The sequence below is a fragment of the Sus scrofa genome, chromosome 14, assembly GCF_054392235.1.
Source record: "Sus scrofa isolate SSC_HxYL_T2T_F1_AM1 chromosome 14, Sscrofa_HxYL_maternal_Yorkshire_Landrace_v2.0, whole genome shotgun sequence".
Taxonomy (NCBI): Eukaryota; Metazoa; Chordata; class Mammalia; order Artiodactyla; family Suidae; genus Sus; species Sus scrofa.
The window spans coordinates 104,548,005-104,564,409 of NC_139396.1; the positions used below are offsets into that span (position 1 = coordinate 104,548,005).

The window sequence follows — 16,405 nt, forward strand, 5'->3', positions numbered from 1 at the left end:
AAGGCAGCTTGAAAGAAATACTCTACTTTGTTATTATTATTATTTGTCTTTTGAGGGCCGCACCCATGACATATGACGGTTCCCAGGCTAGGAGTCAAATTGGAGTTGCAGCTGCTGGCCTACACCACAGCCACAGCAACTCAGGATCCTAGCTGCATCTGTGACCTACACTACAGCTCACGGCAACACCAAATCCTTATCCCACTGGGAGTGGCCAGGGATCAAATCTGCATCCTCATGGATACTAGTCAGATGTGTTTCCACTGAGCCACAACGGGAACTCTGAAAGAAATACTCTATTTAGAGAGAATATTAAACCTTTTTCTCAGAAATAAGAAGTATTATATCTATGAAATCTGAATAGGATTCTATACAAAAAGAATATTTAGAAAACAAAACATTGAAAGTTTAAAAGAGGGAGTTCCTGTTGTGGCTCAGCAGGTTGAGAACCTAACTAGTATCCAAGAAGATTCAGATTTGGTTCCTGGTCTCGCTCAGTGGGTTAAGGATCTGGTGTTTCTGTGGCTGTGGCATAGGCTCACAGCTGCAGCTCTGATTCAGCCCCTAGCCTGGAAACTCCCATATGCTATGGGCGTGGCTCTAAAAAGACAAAAAAAAAAAATTTAAAAAGAGTAAGGGCAGAACAAAAATATCAGAAGTACTAGAATATTAGAATAATTGGAACTTTAAAGTTATAGGAGTCTTCCAGAATATAGATAAGAGAGATGAAGAGGTGGATAATGGAGCAGAAGATGTAAGAAATTTAAAGAATCAACCAAGGTTATCCATTAGTAGGAGTTGCAGAAAGAACAGAAAAATGAGGGTGGGAAAATCATCAAGAAAATCATTTCCTAGAAGAAGATAGGTTTCTGTATTTGATGGACTGACTCATCAAAATGTTGAGCCAAGATAGACCAGTACCCTGAAAGGTCCGTCAGTGTGCTGGGGAAAAGGGGGTCATCCTACAAGTTTACGGAGAGAAAGAAACAAGTGAAATACAAAGATCAGGAGTCTGAGTGGTTTCAGCCTTCTCTATGCTCAGTACCCTGGAATCTGGAAGATGGTAGAGCAATGCCTTCATCATACGTGGTGGGATTGAATCCTAACCTAGAATTCTTTTTTTTTTTTTTTTTTTTGCTTTTTATGGCCACATCTGTGGCATATGGAAGTTCCCAGGCTAGAGGTCGAATCGGCCTAGGCCACAGCCACAGCAATGCCAGATCCGAGCCGCCTCTGACCTACACCACAGCTCACGGCAACACTGGATCTTTAACCCATTGATCGAGGCCCGGGATTGAACCCGCATCCTCATGGATACTAGTCAGGTTCACTTCCACTGAGCCACAATGGAAACTCACACAATGGGAGTATAGTAGAATTCTATACTCAGCCAGACTTTTATTTGAGGATGAAGGTAAAATAAAGATATTTTCAGACGTACAGGATCTGAAAAACTTTCCTTTTGCCCTGAAGATATTCTCCACAAAGGTGAACAAAGACTGGCTTTCTCGTAGGCTATATTCCAAACCAGGCGAAGGGACTTCTGGGCACCAGTCCAGATGAAAGCAGTTCAGAAGGTTCCAGGAGAGGTTTCTTCTGGAAGAAGAACTAGAAATAGAATGTCTGATGTTGAAAGAACTTATTGAGAGGCGATTTGGAAAACTGGCATTGAATTTGAGGTTGAATATTAATAAATTTGTAGAAAATTAAACAGGAAAAGAATTACCAACTCCAGAGAACAAAAAGCTGTATGGGAAAAGAAAAGTAATACGCGCCTCACTCTGGTAGCTCACGTGGTCCTTAATGTAAGCCCTGAAAATTACTCCAGCCAATGCCTCAGTTTTACCTGGGGATGGAGATGGGGGAAAAGGAGTGTGAGGGGATAGTTTGGGGGGAGAGGTGGCTTGTGCAGGACTAAAGAGAATTATGTCCTTGCCTTCCAGGTCAGGAAGTAAAGAGGTAACACCTAACACTGAAGAACCAGAGAGTAGTAATATAAGCATGTTACGTAAAGAAATTTCTCAGTGGAGTTCCCATCGTGGCACATTGGAAACGAATCCAACTAGGAACCATGAGGTAGCAGGTTCCATCCCTAGCCTCGCTCAGTGGGTTAAAGATCTGGTGTTGCCATGAGCTATGGTGTAGGTCACAGATGCAGCTCAGATCTGATGTTGGTGTGGCTGTGGTGTATGCCGGCAGCTGTAGCTCCGATTGGACCCCTAGCCTGGGAACCTCCATATGCTGTGGGTGTGGCTCCAAAAACAAATAAAAAAGATTGGAGTTCCCGTTTTGGCTCAGTGGTTAACGAATCCGACTAGGAACCATGAGGTTGCGGGTTCAATCCCTGGTCTTGCTCCGTGGGTTGAGGATCGGGCATTGCTGTGAGCTGTGGTGTAGGTTGCCGACATGGCTCGGATTCTGAGTTGCTGTGGCTCTGGCATGGGCCGATGGCTATAGCTCCAATTGGACCCCTAGCCTGGGAACCTCCATATGCCTCAGGAGCAGCCCTAGAAATGGCAAAAAGACAAAAAAAAAAAAAAAAAAAAAAAAAAAAGAAAAGAAATAAAAAAGATAAAGAAATTTCTCAGAGATATTTGGGTGTAAACATCAAGAGCAGCTAGAAGTTGAGAGTGCCCCTTGAAAGGGAACAGTCTGGCTTTAGGGCCTAGGATCTGCTGTTTTTCTCAATACAGCTTTGATAGTCATTGATTCTTAGATTATACACAGGGATAATTTAGAGAAAAAAAGACAACAGCAAATCTAGATTGCATGGCATGTGATAAGGTGAAGTATTGGTACATGAAATTCAGATGTGCCTGTGCGTTTGTGTGCACTGGACTGATTTGTTAAATGCTTCTTGCTGTGGGCCACAGTAAAAAATTTGAAAGCCGTTGTTAATGGTTTCTCATTGCTGGTTCCCTTTGCACAGGTCTGAATCGTCCAGGTATTTTACAGTTGAACATGTACTACCTTTTTTTGGGGGTGGGGGAGTGGGGGAGAACGTACCTGCGGCATTTGGAAGTTCCCAGGCTAGGGGTCAAATCAGAGCTAGAGCTGCCAGCCTACACCACAGCCAAAGCCAGGGGGATCTGAGCCAGGTCTGCAACCCATACCGTAGCTCACGGCAACACCGGATCCTTAACCCACTGAGCAGGACCAGGGATCAAACCCCCGTCCTCAAAATACTAGTTAGGTTCATTACCACTGAGCCACAACGGGAACTCCTGTGATACTTTTTTTTAACTTAAAAAAGCTGGAGAGGGAGGAGGAAGCCATCTTACAGGCTAATATAATCCCAAGGCAGACAAGCCCTGTTTACAGTGTCTGCAAAAGTCATTACAGTGGGGGCCAGCATTCTCCATCAGCAGTGGCCTCAGTTTACATTTTTAGTACAAAAGTGGTAATGGTATGGGGGACAATGGAACCATTTTTAGAAAATCGCTTATAAGTCTACTACCCCACATAACCATTTTCATGCTTTTATCTTCCATTTTGACCTTTAACCACATGCTTGCAAGCTGTTTCATAATTACAAGCCAGGATGTTTAGATTTCATACTTAATGCATGTTCTTTTTCTTCTCTTGGTTTCTTTCTGGAGCAAATTCTGAGTCATGAGTTTGTTTGTTTGGGGGATCTGATTTTTTTTTTTTTTTTTTTTGAATGTCTATTGTTTACCAAAGGGTACTAACAGTTTACTACTCTCTTGCCAGCAATAGCGAGGGTGATTTTGTTGGATTAAAAAATAAAAAAACTACTACTTGTGGATTGTTTTCAAGTTTTATTTCCAGTCACTTTGATTACTTTTCTATCTATTAATTATATTGTTCTTCTATTTCAGTATAATACTCATATCCTTTGTCCATTTGCTTAAAACTCTAAAACTATAGTCTTTTGTTTTATTTTTTTATTTTTATTTTTTGCTTTTTTAGGGCTGGACTTGTGGCATATGGAAGTTCCCAGGCTAGGGGTTGAATCAGCACTACAGCTGCTGACCTACCCCACAGCCATGGTAATGTGGGATCTGAGCGGCGTCTGTAACCTACACTACAGCTCATGGCAACGCCAGATCCTTAACCCTCTGAGCAAGGCCCAGGATTGAACCCGCATCCTCATGGATATTAGTTGGGTTTGTTAACTGCTGAGCCACAAAGGGAACTCCTGTCTTTTGTTTTATTAAATATGAATTGTTATATGTTGTATATAGTATTTACCCTTTTCCATAATCACTGCGGTTGCAGGTAGCTTATCATTTGTGTTTCCTTTCTTAATTTTAGTTCCCCTTTTTTGGCTGTCCCTGCGGCATGTGGAAGTTTCCATGCCAGGGATCGAACCTGTGCCACAACAGGTGCCATTGCAATGACAATGCCGGATCCTAAACCTGCTGTGCCACATGGGAACTCCCTAATGTTATTTTTAAATATGAGAATTTTAAAACTTTCTGTTTTATTTATGTTTTTGTACTCTGGATTGTCTTTTCCTGTTTGCTCAAAAGAAAGGAAGATTGATGTAGGCCTCAAATACCCTGTTTGTGTGTGTGTGTGTGTGTGTGTGTGTGTGTGTGTGTGTGTGTGTACATGTAGCCTTTAATATTTAGATTGGCTTCAGTGTATTATTCAGTTCATCTCAGATTGCTTACCAGCTATCTCAACACTTAAATGAGTCTGACTTTCCCCCTTGCGTTGAGAAGTTTGACAAACACATGCCTCCTTTTTGCCATGTATGTTTTATTCTGTTTTAATATGTTTGGGAGTTGAGACAGTTGAGGATTTGGAATTTAATTTTTTGATAGGAGTTCCTACTGTGGTACAGTGGGTCAAGGATCTGGCATTGTCTCTTGGGCGGCTCCGGTCACTGCTGAGGTACAGGTTCCGTCTTCAGCCTGGCACAGTGGGTTAAGGAGCTGGCATTGCTGCAGCCGTGGCATAGGTCGCAGCTGTGGCATAGGTCTCAGCCTGTGGCTCAGGTCTCAGCTGCAGCTTTGAATCGATCCTTGGAACTTCCATATGCTGAAGGGGCGGCCAAAAAAAATTTTTTTTGATAGTTGTTTTGTATGCAAAAAACAAAAAAAAAAAAGGCTTTTGGAGATTCTTCTCAGGTGTGGTGGTCATTAGTATCTGTGCAAAGTTTATCCATCTGTTAGGAAACAAAGTTCTTAGTTTGTATATGTTTTTAGGACAAATGGTCTTGGTGTTAATTGATTTCATTAAGTTGGTAGAGAGCTAAGTTCCGCCTTCCTCTGACATGACTTGGGTTAGCAAATAAGATGAGAAGTCAGGGACCACAGTCACCCTGGAGTCATTTTGGTTGACTTTTGGGTCATATCTGGTTTTAGTTTCAGCACCACCCGTCTTCATCTGGGGTTCTTTGTAAATGCGGGTAACACTTCTGGTTGGTGGCTGGGAGCACTCATCAGTCTTCTCCCTCACTGAGGTTCTGACGCTGCCGAGCCAGACTTCAGATGCTCAGCACTGGCTTCATCCACCCCGCCTCCCCCAACCCAAGGCCCTGTGTGGGAGGATGTGGCTTAGCCTGGGTTCCAAACAGGTCTAACCATTACTTCCTTCCATTTAAATCCTGGGACTTGCCTAGTGGAGACCTGGATCTTCTGGCGATGTTGAGGTTTAGGACCCGCTTTTCCACCATGGTCCCAGAATCAAGCGAGCAGGTCAGGAGTGAGAGGCAGCCTTTCTTCCCTGCTCCTTATGTGAAGTGTGGGGTGGAGTCTCTTTCCCCACCTCTGAGTCAGTTAAGTGCCTTTTCTTCCAACATGGAGGAATAAACGAGTGGGTGAAGAAAGACTAAATTGTTTCCCTTCACCAGTTTCCTCTTCTTTGGGTTGGTATGGGGAAATAAGTATCATTGAGACATCCCACCCCAACACCTCATAAGCTTGTTTGGGTCCAGCAAAAATGGTGCAGTGCCATGTGCGTGCTCTGGGTGTGTGTGGCAGGGGTGGCAGGGGACATATCTGAGTGTGCCACACACATGGATGATTCAAGTGTTTCCTTTTGGTCATTCCCTGTTGTGGGTTGTCACTAAGGCCCCATTTTAGTTGTGAATGCTGAGGCCCCAAGAGGCAGATGCTTGTTTAGGGTTAGGGCCTGTTGCTGAAGAAAGAAGTCTCTGCCTGAGAGCTCCTGTTCCTCTCCCTGCAGCCACCCTGGGGGCCCAGGCCTCCTGTGCATCCTTGTATCCCGTATTGACCCGTGTTACCTGGGGGTGTGTTTACACACACTCCTAGAGGGGAGTCTTTTGGAAGTGCTGTTGTACTGGTGGGATGGAGGCTGCTGGTTTGAGGCCAGGCAAGCCGGGCACCCCCAGCAGGGCTTTAACTACTCTTCACTCCCTCTTGGACGGAGGGAGGCCAGCGGATGGTGGTGTCCAGGCTCTGCCTGTTGGTTCTGTTCTGTGGGAAGGATGCTGGAGCACTCAGAGCACCCATTTCTAGGGGGATGTGGTTTTCCTGTGCCTGCTTGGCAGCACTTTCTCAGAACATTACAGACCAGTGGCCAGGCCACCCCACAGGAAGGGATTTTGCAGTGGCTGCTCCCCAGCAAGGCGTGGAAGCTGGTCTCTTACTGGCAGTTGTGGCTGGGTTGTCTCTTCACAGTTAGAGGAGCCTTGTTTGTTTTAGCCTTAGACCCTGGGTTACTTCTTGTTCTTCTCCTCACCCTGGGGAGAGGCGGGTAAATAGGGGGCTGGGGTGAGCATTCGCCACCCCCAGAGTCAGTTTGAGGCACCTCCCCTCCTTCCCCATCATTCAGGCACTGTTTGGCAGCAGGGGGTGGAGGAGGAGTTAGGGTCCCCCTGAGTTACCTTTGGGGTTCTAAAAGGAACGTGGTAAGGGTGGGCCAGGCCCTCAAAGTTCATTCCCCTCCTTTTTTGTGGGCTTTGGGGGATGGACACAGATAACAAAGAGCAGCCCTACCCTTCACCCTGTGCAATTCAATGTTCTATAATTAAGCTTTAGTGCAGCCCCAGGGGGTGAAAGCAACGTGGTCCTGGTGGGTAGGAGGTTAGGCCAGGGAAGGAGAGTGAGCTGAAGACTGGCTGCTATGGGTTCACGGATCTCTCTGCCCCTGGCCAGGGTGTTCTGCCTTCCTTACCTCTTGAGGGCTGAGCTTGGGAGGTTGTCTCGGAAAATGTTAGATGAACAAATATGGCTCTTCCTGACTGGTGAGCGTGAGATCATATACAGACCTGCCTTTTGATCCCTTCTTCCCAAACTCGGCTCTCAGTGGTCAAGCTCTCTTTTCTTTGTTTGGTTCCCTCAGCTCCTGGCTGCTCTGCCCCAGGTAGTGATGCCTGGAAAAAAATGTGAACTTTTGGGACCCTTCCCCTCCTTGGTTCAGATCCTGGGCTCTGTTGTTTTTGTCTTGTCCTTGGGCAAGACACACGACCTTTTTGAACCCCGGTTTCCTCCATCATGAAGTGGGGAAATCAGTCCCTAATAGAGAAGTGATGAAATAAATGTCTGGGAAGGTTCCCAGCTGAAGCCCTAATATTTAAGACTTTTCTCCATTCTTTTAAAAATTCTCCTTTTTACTCTTGGTTGTTTATAGTTGACTTCACCTGATTTTATTTTTCTTTTCTTTTTTGGCTACGCCACAGCACATGGAGTTCCCAGGCCAGGGATCAGATCTGAGCTGCAGCTGTGGCAACGCCAGATCCTTAACCCACTGTACTAGGCCGGGGATAGAACTTTCATCCCAGTGCTCTCAAGATGCTTCCGATCCTGTTGCGCCATAGTGGGAACTCCTGACTTCACCTGATTTTTGTCTAACCTATAGTTGGCATTGATAGTAAATCTCTGTGTGGACCAGGAAAAGAACACAGGAGACAATTTGGGGACTTTTGGAGCTTATGTATGTATCTTGCCTTTGCTCTTTTCTTAGAGTGTAGGTTTTAGGGAGTGTTTTGAAACTGAACCTGCTGTCTCATCCCCTCCCCCCCTCTCTCCACAGATCCTGCTTCTCAGAAGATGCACTATTATAGATACTCTAACGCCGAGGTCAGCTGCTGGTACAAGTACCTCCTTTTCAGCTACAACATCGTCTTCTGGGTGAGTGAATGAGAGCGGTCATGTTCCCGGGCTCAGTTCTTTGTTTAGTAAATGACAGTTCTTCACATACTTTTGATTTACCAAGCCCCTGTGAGGTTCTGGAGGAGTTGGTGGTCAGGGTCCTGCCCTCATGGAACCAGTAACAAGTAAATTATAAAACAGATGTTTAGGAGTTCTTTGGCTCAGTGGGTTAAGGATCTCACACTGTCACTGCTATGACTCTGGTTACAGCGGTGGTGCAAGTTTGATCCCTGGTGTCAGAGCTTTCACATGCCCCAGGCATGGCCAAACAAAAAAATAAACTTTGTTAAATTGTAAAATAGATGTTAAGTCCTGTATTAGGGAGGGCCAAGGTGATTGAAGACCAGATGAAAGGGCCCACCCCAGCCTTGGGTGTTCAGGAAGGCTTGGGGTTTCTGGACCAGGTGCATGTCTGTCTCCCTTCACCCACACCCCAGGAATGCCCCAGTGAGACATCAGCAGCTGGGTCCTTTGGGTGCACTGGACTGTGGGCCAGGCCTGTCCTGGGCTCTGGGAGGTAAGGGTAAAACCCTGCCTATGGTGCTGGTGTTCACCCAGAAGGGCTATTAGCCTACTGACCCTCAAAGTGGGGAGGGAGAAGCTGCCAGGGTGATCAGGGAAGCACATTCCAAGGAGGTGGCTAGTGGGCTGAGACCTGGGTACTGGTGAAGACACAGCCAGTGGGGCCTTGGGAAGAAAGCTCCAGGTCTGGAGAGCAGCATGTGCAAAGGTCCTGAGGCAGGAATGAGCTTGGCATGTGTAAGAGACAAAAGGAAGGCTATGTGGCTGAAGCTGAGTGAATACTGAGCAGAGGGGACACAAGTGAGGATGCAGGCACAAAGAAGCCCTGCTGTGTAGGAATGTACACTGGTTCAGTAAGTGCTGGCATTACTTTCTGCTTCTTTTAGTAACTCTTGATGGTTATAAATTGGATGGTGTGATCTGATTTTAGCTTTGCGAAGTGTTTTTGTTTTTTTTGTTTTTTTTTTTTGCCACATCCATGGCATGCACAAGTTCCCTGGCCAGGGATTGAACCTGCTCCACAGCAGCCACCAGAGCCACAGCAGAAACAGCACCAGAACCTTAACCCACTGAGCCACCAGTGGGTGGCTGTGATCTGACTTTAGAATGTATTTGCAGAGTGAAGGGATGGATGGTGGTTCTGAGATGGGATTTGGGGCAGAAGGGATTGAATGGTCTCTTAGCCAGCCACACGGAAATGTCTGTTTCTTGTACCAGTGGCCATCCTGAAGATGAAAGGGGCCACCATCAGAGGAAGGGATAGACCAGGCGAGATTATCAAAGGGGAGTGTCTTGAGAGAGAAGGGGTCTGAATATTAAGGTGGGCATGCTAGAGGTGGGGTTGAGGAGGACAGCCCACTCAAAAGGGTGGCCTGAAGGAAGGTAAAAGGAAGACCAGGAGATTTTGTGTTGAGCAAGCCCTTCACATAGAGAGGAGCAGTCAGCTCTGCCTCGGGTGTGTATGCGAAATGGGATGAAGACAGAAAGTTGGCATCGGCTTTGACAGGTGGAGGTTGTTGTGACCAGAGCTTCTGGAGACCCACCTGGAATTGTCTGGAGCCAATAGGATGTGGGGAAGTGACTTGTGACAGTTCCTTCAAGGACTCTTGCCTTATAGAAGAGCAGTGAAACTGGGTGCTGGCTGGAGATGGTCAAGGGGTTAAGGGAGATATCAGAGCATGTCAGCGGGATTGGTCCAGGGAGAGGCAGGCATTGATTCTGTGCGGGAGGGCAAGGCGACATGACTGTGCATGGAGGCTTTTAAAACCTTCATTTAATACAAACATCGTTTCTTGTGTATGGGACCTCAGCCGGTGTCTGGGTGGGGGTAGATGGAGGAGGAGGGACTGGATGAGTGGTCATGATGCCACGTTTTCCTCTACTGTGAATTTTGGTATTTCCTATTTGAACTGGAACTCTTGACAGAGTGACAGACTTACCAAGACTTCTTAGCTTTTCACTCTTGTTTTTCTAGCATCTCCTCCTGATGATATGTCTCAGGTTTGGGGGGCGGGGGCAGGAGTTCTGTTCTGGAGAAAGAGGGTGTGATTCAGTGGCTTGGCTTTAACCCCAGGATTTTTCCGGTGCCCACCAGCAACCTCATCACTGCCCCTGAAGTAGGGCAGTGCTGGACATTTGAGATGGTTCCTGTGGGCTCATCCTAATGGAAGGACTTTGGCTGCCCCAAATCTGAGATGTGTGGCTTCCCAGGCCTGCATGGCTCCCTGCCTGGGGAAGAGCCCTATGGCCCCACCCAGAGTCCCCATTCCCAGGTAGCTACACAGTTGAGGGCCACCTGGCTTAGGCAGGCAGTTTTGCACTTTACACACTTGTCCACCCAGCTGTCCTACTCCTCAACATCTGGCCAGCTGTGCTTGCTCAGCCTTGTACTCTAACCTCTCACTTTCCTGATTTTTGCAGCTGAAGTGAGAAACTCCTGCTGCTCCTGTAGCTGAGGGTCCTCATAATCTCCATTTCTTTAGAGCCTCTTCAGCACAGATTCTTTGCTCTCAGGAAACTTTACTCACTTGCCCGATATAATATGTTTGCAGCAGCAAATTCAAATAGCAGAATTCATGAATCCAGAATTGTAGCAAGTCTGCTTGGTGATGGAAGGGGGCTGCAGTGTTATCAGAGTTTTGCAGAATTGACAATGTGTATAGCTGAGAGTTAATCATTTTTCAGTTAGTGTGTACTGGGGCGGAACAGGAAGGGACAAAAAGGAACAATCGGGAAAACGAGGCATGAGAGCTTGGTTGGGAAAATGGGGTAGCAGGGGATGGAGGTGTGCTGCCCGGCCCCTCCCTGCTGGGTTCTTGGCAGTGATTTGCTGTCTTCATGTGCACATGAGCTGGGAATGTGGAGTGAGGCCCAAGACTTGGGACACAGAGCCCTCAGGGAGGTGCATGGTGCAGTGGGGGCCATCTGGGTGCTAGTCTGGACTCTCGCCAGAGCTGAGCCACCTTGATAAGCCTCCATGTTTGCTGTGCAAAACACTGCTCTCATCTGTTTGCTCCCTGCCTCGTAAGGTTGCTGAAAATGTATGCAATGATATGCCAAGATCTTATCTCCTCAGAAAAGTTTTCTTTTTTCTTTTTCTTTCTTTCTTTATCTTTGGTCTTTTTTAGGGCCGAGTGGCAGCATGTGGAAGTTCCTGGGCTAGGAGTCAAATCAGAGCCACAGGCGCTGGCCTACACCACAGCCACAGCAATGAAGGATCCGAGCCTCATCTGCCACCTATGCTGCAGCTTGCTGCAACACCAGATCCTTTAACCCACTGAGAAAGGCCAGGGATCAAATCCACATCCTCATGAATACTAGTCGGGTTCTTAATCCACTGAGCCACAATGGGAACTCCAGGTTTTCTTTTTCAAATAGAGAAAATATAAAAATAGAATAATATAATGAACCCCTCACCCCCCCCATGTACCCATCACCTACTTCAAAAATTACCAACTCAGCCCATCTTATTTAATTTGCATCTCCCCTGACTTTGGATTATTTTGTTTTTGTTGTTTTTTTTTTTTTTTAGCTTCTATTTAGATGTTTTTATTTTTTATTTTTTTCTTTCAGACCTTGGATTATTTTGAAGCAAAGCACAGATAGATTATTTTGCACAGATAGTTTTTAATATTTGTTTGGCTTTATTTTTTACTTTTTTGTCTTTTTAGGGCTGTACTCACAGCACATGGAAGTTCCCAGGCTAGGGGTCGAATTGGAGCTATAGCTGCCGGCCTACGCCACAGCCACAGCAACGCGGGATCTGAGCTACTTCTGTGACCTATACCACAGCTCACGCAACACCGGATCCTTAACACACTGAGCAGAGCCAGGGATACTAGTCGGATTTGTTACTGCTGAGCCGCCATGGGAACTCCCAGTATTTGTTTGGTTTTGATACATTAACAGTGAGCAGTGGAACAGAAGTATTAAGGCATAGACATAATGTTATATCTATGTTATAGATAGACATATCTATTTATAGATGTATCTGTAGACCTCTGCAGGCAGGTTTGAATATGCAGAAGCAACCTGTTGACTCTGGCCAATTCTAGGTGTTGGAACAAGTGGAGGTTTTATTTAGCAGGTTTTCTCATCCAGACTTATTTTCACATTAACATTCTTTATAGAGAATACCTGTAGCACTCTTTTTTTTTTTTTTTTTTTTTTTTTTTTTTTTTTTATTAAGCTGTATCTTTCTGACTTCAGGGCTGAGATTTTTTTCCAAGGGACCTTTAATATTTGCTTGGGATGAGAATCATGGATGCCTGTGGTGTTTGTGTCTGTTCTGGACTGTGTATTTTCCTGAGTGAGTGTGGGGCTGAGCTTCATGGGGTTCTTATCACAGAGATTGCAGGGAAATGCTGCCAATGTGCATTTTGAGGAAATTAGCACTTGTTATCTTTTTTTCTTTTTTTCTTTTTTTTTTTTTAGAATTATAATCATTCCTTGGTTGTGTTAAGACCTGTTTCTGGGGCAAAAATCTCACTTTGAATCAGGGAAATGCAAATCAAAACCTCAATGGGATACCACTTCTCCCCATTAGAATGAGTATTATTAAAAACCAAAAAATAACAAATGTGGGTGGGGATGTGGGGAAATTAAAATCTTTGTGCTTTGTTGGTAAGAATGTAAAATGGTGCAGCTGCTATGGGGAAAAGTATGGTGGTTCCTCAAAAAGTTAAAAAATAGAACTTCCATAAGATGCAGCAGTTCTGTTTCTGGGGACATAACTAGAAGAATTGAAAATAGGATCTTGCAGGGATATTAATGTTTGCATACCCTGTTCATAGCAGCATTATTCACAATAGCCAAGGAGTAGGAGCAACCCTGCTGTGTACCAAAGCATGAAGGGATAAACAAAGTGTGATCTCCACATGCAATGGAATATTATTCAGCCTTTAAAATAAGGGAAATTGGGAGTTGCCACTGTGGCTCAGTGCTTAGGAGCCCAACTAATATCCATCAGGTTGCAGGTTTGATCCCCAGCCTCACTCAGTGGGTTTAAAGGACCCAGCATTTCCGTGAGGGGCAGTGTGGGTCACAGATGTGGCTGAAATCTGGCTTTGCTATGGCTGTGGTATAGATCACCAGCTGCAGCTCTGATTCGACCCCTAGCCTGGGAACTTACATATGCCACAGGTGCGGCCCTAAATTTAAGAAAAAAAAGATTTAGGGAAATTCCTACAAATACTACAGCATTGGTGAATCTTGAGGATGTTATGCTGAGTGTAATCAGCCAAACACAGAAGGACAAATACTGTATGATTCCACTTATTTATTTATTTTTGTTGCTGTTGTTGTTGTTGTTGTTGCTATTTCTTGGGCCGCTCCCGCGGCATATGGAGGTTCCCAGGCTAGGGGTCAAATTGGAGCTGTAGCCACCGGCCTACGCCAGAGCCACAGCAACGCGGGATCCGAGCCGCGTCTGCAACCTACACCACAGTTCACGGCAACGCCGGATTGTTAACCCACTGAGCAAGGGCAGGGACCGAACCCGCAACCTCATGGTTCCTAGTCGGATTCGTTAACCACTGCGCCATGACGGGAACTCCTGTATGATTCCATTTAAATGAAGCACCTACAGTAAGGTTCAGAGATAGAAGGCAGAATGGTAAGTACCAGGGATTGGGGGAGGGGAAAGTGGGAAGCTACAGTTTAATGGGGACAGAGTGTCAGTTTTGCAAGATGGAAAGAGTTCTGTGGATGGTGGTGATGCTTTCACAATACTGTGGCTGTGCCTAACGCCACTGAGCAATATGCTTAAAAGTGGTTAAGATGGTAAGTTTTATATTATGTGTACTTTACCAGGATTAACATTTTTAAAAACTCTCACTTTGGCTTGTAGGGGAAGGGAGGCTGGGAGAGGTGTAGAGCCTTTGTCTTTGCTCATTCTCACCTCACCTGGTTCCACAGAGAATCTGAGCCTCTCTGGTTTGCTGGGTGAATCCTCTCCAGGGAGGGATTCCTGTGATGCCTGCAGCTTCAGAGTTGCTTCCCACCACAACACTGAGTTTAATCTGCAAAGGTTCCTATAAAGCCCTTGCCTGGATCTATTTCAGGGAAGGATTAAAAGTGAGGAACTGAGTTGGCTCCAGGCACAGTGATCAGCCTGTTTTGCAGACGGCCCCCTGCCATGGGCCTTCTCAGTGACTCAGACAGGGCTGAGCCACAGCTTCCCTGCTTGTAAAACACAGGGATTCGCTGCTGAGCCTAATGCTCAGCCTGTTTCTGGCTGAAAAACATAGACATTTGTGCTCTGTGCCCAGCATGGCATGCGACCCCTTCCTTCAGAATAACAGATGCCTCCCATGAGTAGGGTGAGCAAGTAATTTATGGCCCAAATAGAGAAACTTTTCAGAATGAAAGAGAGGGTATAAGAATTTTGCTGGGATAACAGATGTGCCCCAGGACTGTCCCCTACCAGGGGGGACATGTGATCACTCTTCTAAGAGAGGCAAAGCCAGTCTGATGGGTCAAGGACCTAATGGTCAGCTCTCTGCCCTTGCCCCCATTTTCACCATCTTTACTGGTGGCCCTACAGTGGGCTGTTGACCCTGGATCCTTCTGACACTCGAGCATTGCCCTTATTTGAGCTGAACTTCGCCTGTGTGATATGAGACCCCAAGGCCTGATCCCTAAGTCTGAATGCAGACGGTTTCTCTGCTTCCTTCTCTTGGTAATTAGTGTGATCAAAAAGGAAAAGTCTGGTATTTTAATAACGTGTGTCATGTAGTTTTGCTTTCACTGCAGAGAAGCAGTACGTTTTTCTCTTCCAATTTTATTTAGTAAACTTTTGTAATTGTGTGGAAATTCTATAAGACTGCATGGGGCACCCCAGCATTACTGCGTTCCCTCCCTCCTTCTGTCCACAGTCACACAGGTTTCACATCTTTGTGAGAGCATGTATCCTTGTCATCTTGAAGCCTGTGTTTTCATATCAGATCACCTAGTGTAGAACATTCCAGGTTGCCACATAGTCTTCCCGATTGTAGTGTTGGAAATTCCCGTATTGGACATTTAGATTGTTTCCAATTTTTCTACTTCTTCGATAAGGGTACAGTAAATAGATGTTGTAATACAGATACTTCGCTTTGGGGAAGGGAGAGAAATTATTTGCTGGGATAGATTTCCAAAAAGTGAGATTAAATGGGTCAGAAAGCAATGTCCATTCTTTGGACTGGCCTGACGTTTTTTCCTTTTTTTTTTTTCCCTTTATAGGGCCACACCCATGGCATATGGAGGTTCCTAGGCTAGGGGTCGAATCAGAGCTGTAGCCACCGGCCTACGCCAGAGCCACAGCAACATCAGATCAAACCTGCGTCCTCATGGATGCTAGTCTAGCTGGTTAACGGCTGAGTCACGACGGGAAATCCTTGGCCTGACGGTTTTTGTAATCACATTCTCCAGAAGTACTGCCCCAATTCATAGGAAATACTTTGTTTTATCTTTTGGCACATAGGTGTGTATATGTGTCCACATTCCACTTGCCAAGGCAAGGGCAAGGATTACTTAATCAGAGACTCCACTAGAACTAGAAATTGCCTGTGGTGCCGACTCCTCACCTGCACCACAGGGGCTCAGGCACCTTTGAGGATGGGACCACCAGGAGGGATTGGTGAGGATGGGCAGTAGGTGCATTGTGATTATTGCCTAGGACGTAAGATGATTATACACCCACAGGGTGGTGTCAGGTCTAAGGACTGGTGGCATGTATAACCCTGCTTACTTGGCCAGTGAACAGTCAGCATGGCCCAGTCTGCTGGGGTGATTTGTTACCTGTGGGGGAGTGCTCTGTTCCCCATCTTGTTTTTGTTCCTCCCCCGCCCCCCGACCTTTTTTTAAAAATTAAAAAAAAATTTTTTTTTGTCTTTTTAGGACCTCACTATAGTCTAGTATAGTATAGTGTAAGTATAGTCTTTATATGCACTAGGAACCCCCCAAATTAGTATGACTTGATTTATTGCAGTGTTCTGAAACCAAACCCAAGTATCTCCAAGGTCTGCCTGTATTTGATGCTCTATTTTTTCAGCATCCCACGCATTTCTGGTATATTTTCATTTCATTTGGTTAAATGTCTTATATATTCATACTCTTTATGTAATGTATCTTTTCTTTCCTTCTCCGGCTTAATTCTGGAGTTTCTCTTTATTACTGGGTTTCAGCAATTCTATTATGATACTTGTGGCTGTGTTTTCTTTGTATTTATTCCCTTTGAAGTTCATTGTGCTTTTTGGATTTGTGGGTTTGTAGTTTTCATCAAATTTGTGAATAATTCAATCATTTTTTTTCAAATATAT

General features: G+C 45.5%; 1 protein-coding gene across 8 annotated transcripts in view; it reads left to right on the top strand.

The window, feature by feature from the left end:
• The window catches only part of TSPAN14 (tetraspanin 14), a 59,181-nt gene that overhangs the window by 20,870 nt on the left and 21,906 nt on the right, over positions 1-16,405 (top strand). For all 8 annotated transcript variants that reach the window (XM_084997445.1, XM_084997444.1, XM_001926602.7 and 5 more), the window contains one exon: positions 7,966-8,063. In XM_084997445.1, coding sequence (XP_084853571.1) covers positions 7,983-8,063 — 81 coding nt within the window. In that variant the 5' untranslated portion in view covers positions 7,966-7,982. The remainder of the gene's footprint in view (positions 1-7,965; positions 8,064-16,405) is intronic.